Source organism: Meriones unguiculatus, chromosome 7 (assembly GCF_030254825.1).
Source record: "Meriones unguiculatus strain TT.TT164.6M chromosome 7, Bangor_MerUng_6.1, whole genome shotgun sequence".
NCBI classification, from domain to species: Eukaryota; Metazoa; Chordata; class Mammalia; order Rodentia; family Muridae; genus Meriones; species Meriones unguiculatus.
The window spans coordinates 76,473,051-76,487,408 of record NC_083355.1 but is presented as its reverse complement, the minus strand read 5'-3'; the positions used below and the strand labels follow the sequence as shown (position 1 = coordinate 76,487,408).

The 14,358-nt window shown below is 44.4% G+C and overlaps 1 protein-coding gene across 1 annotated transcript; it reads left to right on the top strand.

Annotated features, from left to right (window-relative positions):
• Nucleotides 1–1,807: 1,807 nt before the first annotated feature.
• Nucleotides 1,808–3,153, top strand: Rps29 (ribosomal protein S29). The gene is made up of 3 exons (XM_021650940.2): nt 1,808–2,001; nt 2,216–2,315; nt 3,053–3,153. The coding sequence occupies exons 1-3, from the start codon at nt 1,940–1,942 to the stop codon at nt 3,059–3,061; spliced, it is 171 nt and encodes a 56-aa protein (XP_021506615.1). The 5' UTR covers nt 1,808–1,939; the 3' UTR covers nt 3,062–3,153.
• The last annotated feature ends 11,205 nt before the right edge of the window (nt 3,154–14,358 follow it).

The following is a 14,358-nucleotide window of genomic DNA, read 5'->3' as shown; positions in this document are numbered from 1 at the left end:
TAATCCAAAGTTTGGTAACTATCAGTAAATGGGCAGGTATGTACACTCAACCCTGTGGAAATATATTTTCCAGATTGGCAGAAACTTACTGCCATAATGCTAGCTAATCTCTCAGAGGTAGCTAGGAAAACACAAATGCTCTTTGTGTCCCAAGACAGCTGATAAACAGGCCATCCAAACTCCTCAGGAAAGCGTGGCTAGCCAGGAGAGGCATGCCGCCTGCTTTGGTAAAGCTGGTGATCCCGACAGCAGCCAGTGCTGCACAAATGAAAGAGAAGTAAGGCACCAGCCAGCAGGTACTTCTGCGTTCTCAGCTTCTTACTTTGTTCAGCAGGATACTGTTCCAGGCCTGTGTCTCATCTGCTCCGTTGTATTACATTCCATCAATGCAAGATAAACAAACAAACAAATAATAGAATTGGAATTGGAAGAGCTGAGAGAATCGTGTGTGTGTGTGTGTGTGTGTGTGTGTATTGTGTGTAAAATACTCGATTTGAAGAAACTGACAACACAAATTAAAATAAATCTGGTCTTTAAATCTGTGACTCTTTTATTATGAAAGAAGGTAAGGATTGGGTAAGGATTATCTACCAAAATCCCAAAGTAGCATAGTTTAATGAAGTTTTTCTTTAAGTTCTCATAAGAGTTCTTGTGCAGAGGGCTTGTTTTTTTTTTTTTTTAAACTGTGGCACACTGTGCTACATCCTGTAGAATTAGTTAAAGCTTTTATTTTTATTTCAGGGCAGAGCATTGTGCAATTTTAGGTTTCTGTGAAAACATGGCATCCAGATTTTTTTCGTCAGAAATCTATATTTTGAAATTTGTTGCTAGATGTTTTGTTGTCAAAAATTACCTGAGGAAAGCAGCCTTTATTTCACATTACTTTTTCAAATTCAGTCACCTAAACTGCTCTTGTTGGTACAAACAAGCCCCAGTACTTGAGACTGAAGCAGTGTTAGAGAAGAGAAAACGTGAATTCACTATGGGCAAGAAAGTGAGTTCCAAGCCTGCATCGGTTACAAGGGTAGACTGCTGCAAAAACAAAAACCAATTAAAACAAACGAGAAACAAAGTTTTGCTAAGTACATTTAGGTATCAAATATACTAAGGGTGATATACTCAAGTATACCAAAGACCTTAACGTTTTTCCCCACCCCCCGGAAGGATGCGGCTTTATCTCTCGGAGGAGCGTTATCAAGTTAAAAAAGGTGAGAGGGAAACCCCTACCGACGGCGCGTGCTCACTGCAGTTATGTTAAGCTGTTTTTATAAGTTCGCGCCAGCAGGTGTCAGTGCTGAGTAAAGGGAGGAAGCGTTTGCGTTCAGTGAAGATTAAGAGATTGCAGAGAAAAACGGACGGGGGGGGGGGAAAGAAAGACGTTTTGGAGAGGTGCAAAAAGAGACGGGGTCTCGCTATGTTGCCCAGGCTGGAGTGCAGTGGCTATTCACAGGCGCGATCCCACTACTGATCAGCACGGGAGTTTTGACCTGCTCCGTTTCCGACCTGGGCCGGTTCACCCCTCCTTAGGCAACCTGGTGGTCCCCCGCTCCCGGGAGGTCACCATATTGATGCCGAACTTAGTGCGGACACCCGATCGGCATAGCGCACTACAGCCCAGAACTCCTGGACTCAAGCGATCCTCCTGTCTCAGCCTCCCGAGTAGCTGGGACTACAGGCGTGCGCCACCGCGCCCGGCGAGGGCCGAGGGCGGCCGGGAGCTACTCGAGCTGCCGAGCAGCCGTGACGTCACGGACCGTGCCCGCCCAGCCGGCCCTCAGACACGTCGCTCGAAGCACGCCCCTGGAGCAACGTCGCACCGCGCAGGCGTCGCGTCGCGCCCCGGCGCTGCATTCTGGGTAGAGTGTGGCTCCGGAAACCTTGAAGAGCGCATGCGTGCGCCCGCTCGGTCCTTTTCCCTCCTTGGCTGTCTGAAGGCAAGATGGGTCACCAGCAGCTCTACTGGAGTCACCCGCGGAAGTTCGGCCAGGGTTCTCGCTCCTGGTAAGAAGCGGGTTGCGGGGATCGTGGTTAGGGAACAGGGCCGCTGCTGGTGGCGGGGCGGCGCGCGGGCCCGGCGTTCGGGGCCGCCATCGCCGCCGCCGCCGCCGCCATTACGGGCTCTGCCAGGCCGGGCCGGCCCTGGTGCTGGCGGTGAGGAATGCTGGCTCTCCTGCGGCCTGTATAAATGCCGTCTCTTTCCCCCCCCTCCATCCAGCCGCGTCTGCTCCAACCGCCACGGTCTGATCCGGAAATACGGGCTGAACATGTGCCGTCAGTGTTTCCGTCAGTACGCGAAGGACATTGGCTTCATCAAGGTACGCGCCCTAGGGTGCCGTCCTCCATGATGCGGGCAGGAGCGTTAGACCTCGGCCCACGCTGCGGAGGGCTAAGCCGTCAACAGTCCTAGAAAGGGAAGGGTGAAGGACTCGGTGCCTGGCCAGGTTTAGGTGACAGGTTGAGTAAAATGTTACAGCTTTGTAGGGATACTACGGGTTTTACATAATAACGTCACTTTTTTCTTTTTTCTTTGTGGTCAAAAACAAGTTTGTTAGCTTTTTTGGTGTAAAAATCAACTTTCTGTGTATTTGGACCTTTGTTTGGTTTTTGGAGATAGGGTTTCTCTGTGTAGTAGAGCCCTGGCTCTCCTGGAACTCTTTAGACAAGGCTGGGGCTTCTGGGATTAAAGGCTTTTTTTTTTAAAATCCCATTTTTAAAATGAGATTGTGTTTAATGGGCCCACACTTCCTTTGCTCTCTCAGTTCCAGCAGAGAACGTTTTACACTCAGATTTCCAGTATTGACCAAGTAATTACTGTAAGCCTAGTGCTAAAGTTTAGAGATTTGAATGATGTGAATGTTTCATAGATTAGAGAACAGTTGCTGACTCCCACACTCAAATGAACCTCTGTAACTGGCTATCTGACAGCTCTCCAGAACACTGGGTTAAGGCCATTTTGTGTGCTATTGGGAAATAATTCTTAGGGGAATCCAGGGAAAACACCAGAATCTCATTCTAAAGTAAATTAATAAATTCCCCTCTCTTCTCTTTGCAGTTGGACTGAGCGACCTTTAATGGATTATTCCAGGCTGTCTACCCCTGAAACGATCATGCTAGTCTTTGTACATAAAGAATAAAAAAAGTGAAGACCTCCAATTCCTTTGGTTTTCGTTTTGAGTTTCTGTTGACAGGTCTCATTTTCTGTAGTTGAGGGTGACCTTGAACTACTGATCTCTCTACTTCCAGAGTGCAGGGAGACAGACACACATCATTGAGGTGTTGGGAATCCAACTCAAGGCATCCTGCCTGTTAGGCAAACACTTTACCAATTGACTTAAATTTACAGTCCAGATAGGTCTTTTAATTTGGCTAGAATAATTTGTTGTAGAAGTAATCTCAGAATTGCTTTTTAAAAATACCTTGGGTCTGGAGAGGTAGTAATTTGATGAACATGGGTTAGATTTAGTACCCATGTTGTGGCTTAAAACCAAGACTCCAGTTCCAGGGAATCGATGCCCTCTGTGGCAGTGGCTCACAGACAAGTGTTTGCTGATAACTGTACAAACTTAGAAAGAAAGCTGATTACTGAGGGCTCAATCAGTAATGGACATAATATGGCTTTAAACTTGACCAGGGAGGCCCAGGCAGGCATATATTTTAAGTTTCAGGCCAGAGCTACACAGAAAAACCAGTCTTGTAAAATGACTTTTTTTTGGTGGTGGTGGGGGTGTCAGGGTTTCACTGCAGTTGAGGTTTGTCTTGATCTCTGGCTGGTCTGCCTTTAACTTCTGGTGCTCAGACTAAAAGTGAGTGCAGCTACAGTTGGTTTGCAGTGTTCTTAAATTAGACCCCTGGAGATAGAAGTGAGTTGTTAGCCTCTTACACTGGCAGTCCCAGGGTGGTATAGATGATGGTTCAGTGGGTAAGGTGTTTGTGGCCAAGCCAAATTCAAATACTGCTGAACTGATAAAATGGAAGAATTGCTCTTGGCAGGACTGAAAATGGGTTTGGAAGAGTATCAACACAATTTTCAATGCCCATAGACAACTAGTGCAGCTTTCTAGGAAATGCTTAAATTATTGTGGAATACGGTAGAGTGGAAGATGAAAGAATTATTTTCAGCTCTCATCTGAGCATATATGAAAAATTTGGGGTTAGGGGTTTAGGAAAGCAGCCTGAGGGTAGAGATGTAAGCAGGGTTTGGTGTGTGCCAGTAATCTTAGGGGTGGAGGCAGTAGAATCGAGTTGGGAGTATTTCCAGACAGGATTCCTCTGTGTAGCATTGGCTGTTCTAGACTTTCATTGTAGACAGACTGGCCTCAATCTGACCCACCTGCCTCTGCCTACCTGAGTGCTGGGATTAAAGGTGTGCACCACCACTGCCCAGCTGACAATTGCTTCTATTTCATTTGACCGGGAAGGTGGCAGAAGTGGTTGTGGAAGAAGCTGATTGGATTTTAACTGTAGTTAATACATATATTAAAACAGGGTTTCTATGCGTATTTTACCATGGCTGTCACGGAGCTCCACTCTAGATCAGGCTGTCCTTGAACTCACAGAGATCTGCTTGCATCTGCCTCCCAAATGCTAAGATTAAAAGTGTGTTCCACCATGCCTGGCAAACTAGTTTTTAAAAGAACTAACTGATAGACATATTGCCAATGGACTTAGAGCTCCCAAAGGACTTAGCTCATAGGATCAAGAATTTTGAAATGCAAAGTTGACAAGTTTCATACTAATCCATCTTCGCCTTTGATCAAGCTGTAGCTGTGATCAAGGTATGCTTGCCTCTAAACTCAGTATTTGGTAGGTGGAGACAGGAGAATAGAGTTCAAGGACAATTAGGCTAAGTAGTGTTTGCACGGTCTCATCTGTGCAAAATGAAAACTATGCCTCAGTTGCTGTCAGGGAAGTGTCTAGGAAAGCTATTGTAGTCAGGAGGGTGTAAGATGTTTGGGGGTGTTTTGGTAGAGATGAGAATTGTTACAGATTGAGGATGGATGAGAAATTGTCAGTTGAGCAAATCTACCAAAATCTGGGAGCGAAGACGAGAGAAGCATAACATTTCGTGATTTAGTGTGAGCAATCTGACCTGTTGGATGAGCTGAGGTCTGTTCTAATACCATGGCATCCCATAAATTCTGTAATACATGTTCTTAGGGAACAAACACTAGCCAGTCCCAACCCTTGTGTGAGGTAATGGAGGGAGGCCTGTGGAAAGGTAGAGGAATTTTAATCCAGGACATGGCTGCTCTGGCAAGAGATCACATTTAAAGACCCAGGTTGTGTGATCCAGCTGGCAAGAGATCACATCCAAAGACCTTATAGGTCTGTGTGATCTGGGTGGAATACAAATACACCTTTCATCCAGGAGATAGAGGCAAGCAGATCTGAGTTCATGGACAGCCTGGTATAGAGCAAGTTTCAGGTAAAGAAATGCTTAGGTCCAGGTGTGGTGGTACATGCTTTTAATTCAAAACAATGAAGGTAGAGTTAGTTTGTAGAAGGAAGCACCCATACTTGAAAGTGATGCCTAATTGAGTGGCTGAAAAGGTGTCAAATCAGAGAAAGATTTGACAGCATAGGATGTGCCCAACTCTCACAAGGATGGGCAATGCAGGGAAAGAGGCTTTTTTTTTTTTTTTGTAAACTGGGGCAGTAATAGAGAAACAGGTTGCAGAGAGATAGAGAACTCAGGGGAAGACTGAATGAGGCAGAGAATAAGGAGCCAGGAGATTTGAGCTGATTGCTTGAGTTAGTTTGAGGCCAAACAGCAATTCAGAGGCCAAGAGAAAACCCAGATTGAATAAGCTAGCTGGGAGAGGAGTTTGAACCAGAACAATTGAATTAAACCAGCCAGCTCAGAGCTCAGAACAAGAAAGGGTGAGCTTATTCAGCAGTAAGTCTCAGAGGCTGAAAACATTCTAGGCCTAGGTTAGATTGTACAGAGGCTAGAAACTTCCAGGACTAGGCCTGGGTTGGTAGACAGAGGCAATTATCTGCCGAAACAACAGTTGAAACAGATGAATAAAAGTTTTTTTTACACCCAGCTCTCCACCCCTACCTCATGTCCTTTCAATTATCCTCGTCTTTCTATCTTCATACCATTTAGTTATTCTGTTTCTGGATTTCTGTTTTTTTGTCCTCAGGCCTTCCCATTTCTGTGTGTGGCTGACTCCTCCTGAACTTGCTTTTAATGTTCCTGGTCAACTTGTGAGACCAAGCCTGCAGTCACTAGAAGTTGACTGTAAAACTGATGGAAAGTTAGAGGGACACAGACAAGGATAGGAAGTGTGGTCTCCCTGAAATAATGGCTCCTTGTTCACTGACACTAAGAGGTGAAACTGGGGGAAGGCACAGGGGTGAGTTTCTAAACAGGGCCAGTAAAAAGAATGGGAGGACACAGGGATGCTGTAAATACCCAAGCCAACTTCCAGCGATAGGCTTCCCAACCTCAGGGCTCCTTCCAACCTGAAGGGATAAAACTTACTTTCCCTTTCTTTTGTGTTTCACTGACATTCGGCTCTTTGTGTCAGGGATGTCTAGAGATTCCCTTAGATCAGTGGTTCTTAACATTTGGATTGCAACCTTTTTGGGGACACCAAGGACCCTTTCAAAGAGGTGGCCTAAGACCATCAGAAAACAACGATGTTTACGTTATGATTCATAACAGTAGTGAAATTACAGTATGAAGTAGCAATGAGATAATTTTATGGTTGGAGGTCACTACAGCATGAGGAGCTCTATTAAAGGGTCGCAGCATTAGGAAGGCTGAGAACCGCTGATCTATATGACTGCCAGCACCCATTACAAGACAATCTTCCAACATTTATACAACATCCTTAACAAATAGCAAATGAGTACATTTCCATTAGAAGACTGTGGCCAGTTGCTGAGGTCTTGAAGAAAGGGAGAGAGTGGAGAAGTATTTGGAGAAGTAAGTGAGGAGCCCTTTTACATAGAGAAACAACTAATGCCCTCTTTCTTCCTGCCCCTGGGGATATACTTGTACTGATCTGTCTGAAGATGTGTTTGGATACGACTATATTCAGGAGATAACTTTGTAAGTTCCTCTTGTATGTGATTTAAATTCAAAGGGAGTGCGGTAGGTATGTTTGAGGCAGTGAGGGAAAAGAATGTCTTAGTTTAATAACGCTGTAAGAGTGTAAGTACCACTAGCAGGACAGACACAAGCAACCTGATGGTAATTATGCTGATTGTGCAGACAGCTCCCCTGTGTAGACTCGCTGAGACTCTACTGCTGAATATCACGCCTTAGCAGCAACTGCTAGAAAAATCAATAAGTCCTTTCCCCAGGAATCAAAGATATATGGGTTACTAAAACCCCTAACAATTGCCCATAAAGGGTAATGTCTCATTATATTAATTCTAAAGGAGGTTTGCATTTTACTTCCTAAATAATAACAAGATTGAAAATTAAAGGACTAGTTGACAAGAGTGATAAACATTCATGGCAGCACAGACAAATCAATAAGAGAATAGGATAAAGAGAAATGGAGCCTGTTTCCCGCAGTGTGTTCATTGGATTTCCTAGGCTGAGCCCTGTTCACCTCATGCCCTCATTTCACCTACCCACTTCACAAGCTCACTTCACGGGGAGCTTACACATCTTCCTTTGATGGTAATTAACTCATATTAACATTCAAGAACACTGAGTGTGACACTCACACTCAGTGCAGATGATATGTCCAGTCAACTGCAAAAGGAGAAGGCTGTGGAAACTAGCACCTAAATGGAATTGCAACCACGACAGAGATGGCTCAGTACACTAGCATTGACACCTTGGAGAAATTCAGGCAGGGGTACGTGAGTGATTGACAAGCCAGGCTTTACAAGATTGCAAGATTTAGGATTTAGATTGTTTTATTATTATTGTTTTTGTCATCACTCTTACTAGATTTTATTTTATTTATTTAGTTTGGTTTTTCTGAGACAGGTTTATCTGTGTAGCCATGGCTGTCCTGGAACTCCATCTGTATACCAGGCTGGCCTTGAACTCACAGAGCCCCACCTGCCTCTGCCTCCTGAGTGCTGGGATCAAAGGTGAGCGCTACCACCGCCCGACTAGATTTTATTTTTTGAGACAAGATATTGCTCTGTAACCCACGCTGGTCTGGAGCTCACCATGTAACCCAGGCTGGCTTTAAACTCACAACAATCCCCCTGCCTCACCCTCTGAAATACTGAAATTATTGGCATATGATTTAGGCAAACTGTCAGATATTTCAGCTTCCGAAGTTCAAAACTGCCTTTTGCCCAGGGTGGGTTATTTGTTGGTGTCCAGCCAGAACTCGTTCGGGGTATGTGTTTTATTCAGCCGTACCTCTGCCCCAGGATGCTGCAGCTTTTCACCACTTACCACTCTATCTTCTCATCTTAACCTGTTGTCAGGATGGAAGGCATTTCTCAGGCCCTGGGAGAGAAAACACTACTGTTTTACTGTTAGCAAGGCGTGAGGGTTAATGTCTTCAATTCGAACACTCCAAAGGCAAGAGGCAGGTAGGAGGCTCTCTGTGAGTCTGAGGCCAGCCTGGTCTACATAGCAAGTTCTAGTGAGACTCTGCCTGAAAAACGACAAACAAACAGCAAAAAACAAAACAAAACCCAATAAAACACTGTCGTTACACCAGAGTGTTCTTTGGGATGCTGTGTTTGAAAGACGTCTTCAGACTTGAGATTTTGTAACAGCAAGATCTCATACTTATTTACTGTTGTGAGAGCAGTTTCTCTGGCATTGTCCCACTGGTCTTCAGATAAGATGATGTGTTGCTATGTGTGTTTTATAGAACATAAAACTGAGACCGGTAGGGATTAAGTGACTGGAAGATGCACTGCTAATAGGCTCTGTAGCTGTAATTTGATCGACTGGCTGCAAGGCCGTTTCTGCATTATGGGTATTATTGACAGTGCTCACCTTATTTTGGGGGGAGTAGTTTTTTCCTGTCTTTTTTTTTTTGTTTGTTTGTTTGTTTTTGCATGTCTATGTGTAGTGTGTGCATGTGTTCACATGTGAGCAAGGGCACTTGGGTGTTTGGGTGTGTGTAAATGTGTCAGGTATCTCCTGTGGTTGCACTCTATATTTTGAGGCTGAGACTCTCCTTTGAGACCTTCTGGCTAATGTAGCTGGCCAGCTTGCTCTGGAGATCGATCCCCTGCTCCTACCTTCAGGAACTGGTATTATAAGCAGGCCAGCATGCCTAGCCAGCATTTGTGTGGTCTGCTTGTGTGACAAATGCTCTACTTACTAGGCCATCTCCTTAGCTCCACTATATTTACTCTCTCTATCAACTTTTCCTTCCTCCTATTGTCTCTCTCTCTCCTTGTCCTTTTTTCTTTTCCTTCCTTCCTTTTTTTTTTTTTTTTCTTTCAAGACAGGGTTTCTTTATTTAGCCCTGGATGTTCTAGAACTCACTCTGTAGACCAGGCTCACGTCTGCCTGCGTCTGCCTCCCAAGTGCTGGCACTAAAAGTGTGTGGCCTCTCAGCTCTTTTTCCTTCTCTTTCCCTTTGCTTCCCTTCCCTTTCTCTTTCTTTCCTTTCCTTCCCTTTCTTTTCCTTTCCTTCCTTTTCCTTTTCTTTCTTTTCTTTCTTTCTTTTCCTTCCCTTCTTTTTCTTTCCTTCCTTTCTCTTCTCTTCTCTTCTTTTCTGATACAGGTTCTCACAAAGCCCAGGCTGGCCTTGAACTTGCTGTGTGATGGAGGCCAGGTTAGTCATAAACTCTGTACTTCCCAACTGTTAGGGTTACAATATTTGTAAGCATGTCTGGCTTGGGTATTCTTTTTCTTTTTCTATTTATTTATTTATTTATTACAGTTTATTCACTTTGTATCCCACTGTAGCCCCCTCCCTGTCCTCTCCCAATTCTGCCTTCCTTCCTCTTTACCTCCCATTCCTCTTCCCCAGTCCACTGATAGGGGAGGTCCTCTTCCCCTTCCATCTGATCCTAGCCTATCAGGTCTCATCAGGACTGGCTGTATTGTCTTCCTCTGTGACCTGGTAAGGCTGCTCCCCTCTCAGGGATAGGTGATCAAAAAGTCAGCCACTGAGTTCATGTCAGAGACAATCCCTGTTTCCCCTTACTAGGGAGCCTGTTTGGAGACTGAGCTGGGTTGGCTTGGGTATTTTTAAAAATATATCTCCTGTAAGACAGGCACATATACGAATGGACTCCATTTTATTTGGGTTATAAACAGTCCCCCTCTTCTAAAACATGCTTGGCAGCCTGAGACCCTTACAACCCACTTAAACAATGTTCCTAGCAATCTGTTATCAACCCAGGACTCTCATCTATCTTGAGCTGCATACGTATCTGACTTCAAAAATGGAATAAGTTTCTCCCTTCTTAACGACCATGAAACTTTGACAGTTTCTATTAATCATATTCCCAGTTATGTCTGGGCAGCATATAAGATGGACTGCGCTGGCCTGAACTGGTTTTCAGTACAAGTGCAGTAAGAAAAAACTACGTGTTCAAGTAAGCTTTTAAAGTTTGAGGCCAGCCTGGTCTACAAACACCACCAGCCAAAGCAAAAACAATGACCTAATCCATCAAAGTCCCAGAAAATATTTTGTATTCCATTACACCACAAGATAAGTAATGTTTACAAGTAGGAAAATATACCAATTAAGCATAAAAAAATCTCATAAAAGTGGTGTGCCTTAACTGGAAAGTATTCTGACACATAACATATGTACTATAATTTAATTCTAGAGTTAGCACAGGCCACACAAATTAAAGGGCATGTCCCTCCTTTGTGAGGCTGTCATCATTTTAGATGCCAACTGTGCCTAATAACAGGGAGTCTCTGAGCCACAGAAAAGTAGCTACAAGGTTGGAGGTTTCCCACAGATCCCAGAATTGAGTACAGCTGTTTTCTTCCTTCCTTCCTTCCTTCCTTCCTTCCTTCCTTCCTTCCTTCCTTCCTTCCTTCCTTCTTCCCTCCCTCCCTCCCTCCCTCCCTCCCTCCCTCCCTCCCTCCCTCCCTCCTTCCTTCCTTCCTTCCTTTCTTTTGACAGTGTTTCTCTGTCTTGGCTGTCCTGGACTTGCTTTGTAGACTGGGCTGGCCTTGAACTCCCAGAGACCCACCTGCCTCTGCCTCCCTGAGTGCTGGGATTACAGGAGTGCACCGCCTTGCCTGGTTACAGCTGTATTCTAAAGGTTACAAACCAGGACCAGCCTGTTGAAGAGAGGCATAAGGTGAGGTGTGAGGAAGGTTCCAAGAGGCAGCTTCCACGATCTCCCCAAGCTGTCACTCTGCTGTGCTACCCCTTCTGCCCGAGGAGTGTTCCAGGAACTTCACTCTGCTTCCCAGTCTACACATTTTATTGGAGTTTCATTATGTGGACATCGTTGGTTAGCCAGGGAACTGATCTGACTTCCCCTTCCTTTCCCCCTTCTCAGCCTCATCTATCTGTCTATCTATCTATCTATCTATCTATCTATCTATCTATCTATCTATCTATCTATCTATCATCTATCTATTTATTTATGGTTTTTCAAGACAGGGTTTCTCTTTGCAGCCTTGGCTGCCCTGGACTGGCTTTGTGGACCAAGCTGGCCTTGAACTCACAGAAATCCACCTGCCTCTGCCTCCCAGAGTGCTGGGGTTAAAGTCATGCACCATCAAACCTGGCTCCTTTTCTCAGCCCCTTAAGGCCATGTTGAGCCAAGCTTTAATCCTAAAATCACAAAGCTGGTATTTTTTGTCTCATCTCTTGGCATAAACTCACATGTGATTCAAGGGATTCCCGAATGACAAAGACACTACCATGACTCAGAAATTCCAATGATTTGGAGTCTCCCTCCCTGGAACTCGCCAGAAAGGCCAGAAACATTCTTTATCATGTAACAGAAAGTATATGAACAAATATATACTATTAAGCACAAGGGACACAAATTTGACGTGTGTCAATGAAGTGTGATTCCGGGAGATGTTAACCTCTTTTATTAAAACAGCCATAACGGTGCCACTTTATTGAAGTGTTGAAAACACCAAATGAGTGAACAAGTGAGAGTCTAGTGTGAGTGCTTTCAGATGGTGCAGGGCCTTGAGGTCTGAGGAGCCCAGACAAGACTAGAGGGGAGGCTAGGCATGCTGGGAGCAAGGATCTGGGTTCAGCCATTCTGCCAGACAGTGGTCCCCTGAATGGAGTCACCATGGCTTCAGGATCCTGAAGGGTGTGCAGGGCTTCCAGGTGCATGTGCTTCAGGGGTACCATCTCGGCATCTTGTGCAGCCCCAAGCCCGCCGCTTCTGCACACCACCGGCCCTGCCCTCACGCTGTTTGCTCGGCTCTCGCTGGCCTTTACATTTTGAGCTTGGGATCCAGGAGTATTAGGCCTGTGAATACAGGGCCTTAGCATTTCTTAGGCTTCTCCCAAGCACGGAAGCGCTGGGCTAAGCCTCAGGGCAGCACGCTGAGGACAGTCGGAGGTGAACAAAGCCAGACGTCAATTAATTGTAGTGGGGCAAACATTATTTGTGGGGGGAGTGGCTGAAAGCATTTAAGTGAATGCAAATGAGAGATTATGGCCTAAAGCTTTGTAAAGGCTGGTTAGTCACCGCCTCAGCCACCAGGCAGATACTGGGTGTCGCTTAGTACGTCCTAAGCTGCTGCGGTCCAAACCAGAGAGGCCCTGATCTCACAGTACAAGGAGAATTTTGTTTCATTTCATAGCAGAACAGGCTATGATTCCCGGAGCAGTAAGGGACAACCGGTTCCTCTAAAGCAAAACTGTCATCCAGACATCACCCAGAATCTTTTACAACCAAACACTGTGACCTTGTGTGTGCTAGGCAAGCACGCTTCCACAGAGCCGTACCCCTAACCCCTCGATAAAATTCTTCAAAACATGTCATATTTATTCTTTAAAAAGTACTTATTTGTGTCTGCCCCCGTGCATATATTCTTGTCATGTGTACATGTCTGGAATATGAACATTCTTCTCTCAGATTGTGGTTTGCCAGTATCTTCAGGTTTATTTTCCATGTACTGCTTTAGTGTGTGTGTGTGAGTGAGTAAGTGAGTGTGTGTGTGTGTGTGTGTAAGGGTGCACACGTACCACAGTGTGCTTGTCTTATGGGAACTGGTTCTTTCCTTTTACCATGTGGGTATCAGGGAATCCAGTTTAGCTCATCAGGTGGGTGCCTTTATCTGCCGAGCCATCTCACCTTAATATTAGTATTTACGTAGTTTTATTAATGATAATTTAAAAATGTGTATCACTTTGTAACGAGTCCAGGATATTAGTGTTTTTCTTTTGTAAATATACCTTGGCTTTGTATTTTGTTTAAGAACTCTTTGATTACTCCAAGGCTAGGAGGAAATTTTACCTACATTTGCTCTCAGTCTTTGGCGTGTGTTTATTTCATGCCCGTGTGAAGTATGTATTTTTGATCCTTTTGAAAACTGTATTGTTGGGCAGTGGTGGAGCACACCTTTAATCCCAGCATTGCAGAGGCAGAGGCAGGCGGATCTCTGAGTTTGAGGCCAGCCTGGTCTACAAAGCAAGTCTAGGACAGCCAAGACTACACAGAGAAATCCTGTCATGAAAAACAAAAAACAAAAACAAAACAAAGAATTGACTTTTGTCCACACTGGACAGAGAAACCTTGTCTCAAAAAAAAAAGAAAAAAAAAAAAAGGGATCCAGTTCCACTGTGGGGTAGCCAAGGCAACAGGCACAGGCCATTCATATTTAGGGTGGGTGTTTCATATATAATTTAAAACATTTGTTTTGAGATTTTAATATAATTACATCATTTCCTTCTCTTCCTAGCCTTCTTTCCAAACCCTCCCATGGATCCCCTTTGCTCTCTTTCAAATTCATAACCTTTTTCTCTTTAATTGTTGATATATATATATATTTAATATGCAAATACAATCTGAAATTCATGGCCTCTTTAAATTTGTTATTACATATATATAATATATGTATGTATTTATATTCTTCAACATATAAATATAACCTGCTCATTTTATATAATAGTGCTTGTATATATTTATTTTCAGAGCTGGACCATTGTGGAAGAGGGGTTGGAAATATTGTAAGAACCAGTATAACATGAAGTTTGCTGTGAGTTTGTGTGTCCTAGAAATGTCTGAAGCTAGACCCATGAAGTCTCAGCAACAGGGCTGCTTAAACAAGGCCTGACCAAGGATGCCAACAATAGACTTGCTAAGGAGAAAGAGGGAATGTTCAGGAGGCCTCAACCCTAGATGAGGAACAAGAGATAGCTAAGGAGTGCTCAGAGTAGAAGAAACAGCCTTCCCCAGGGAAGAGCACACCACATGGCTATCCAGTACCAAGTGGCTTTTTTACTTGCAACCTCAGTTAACCGA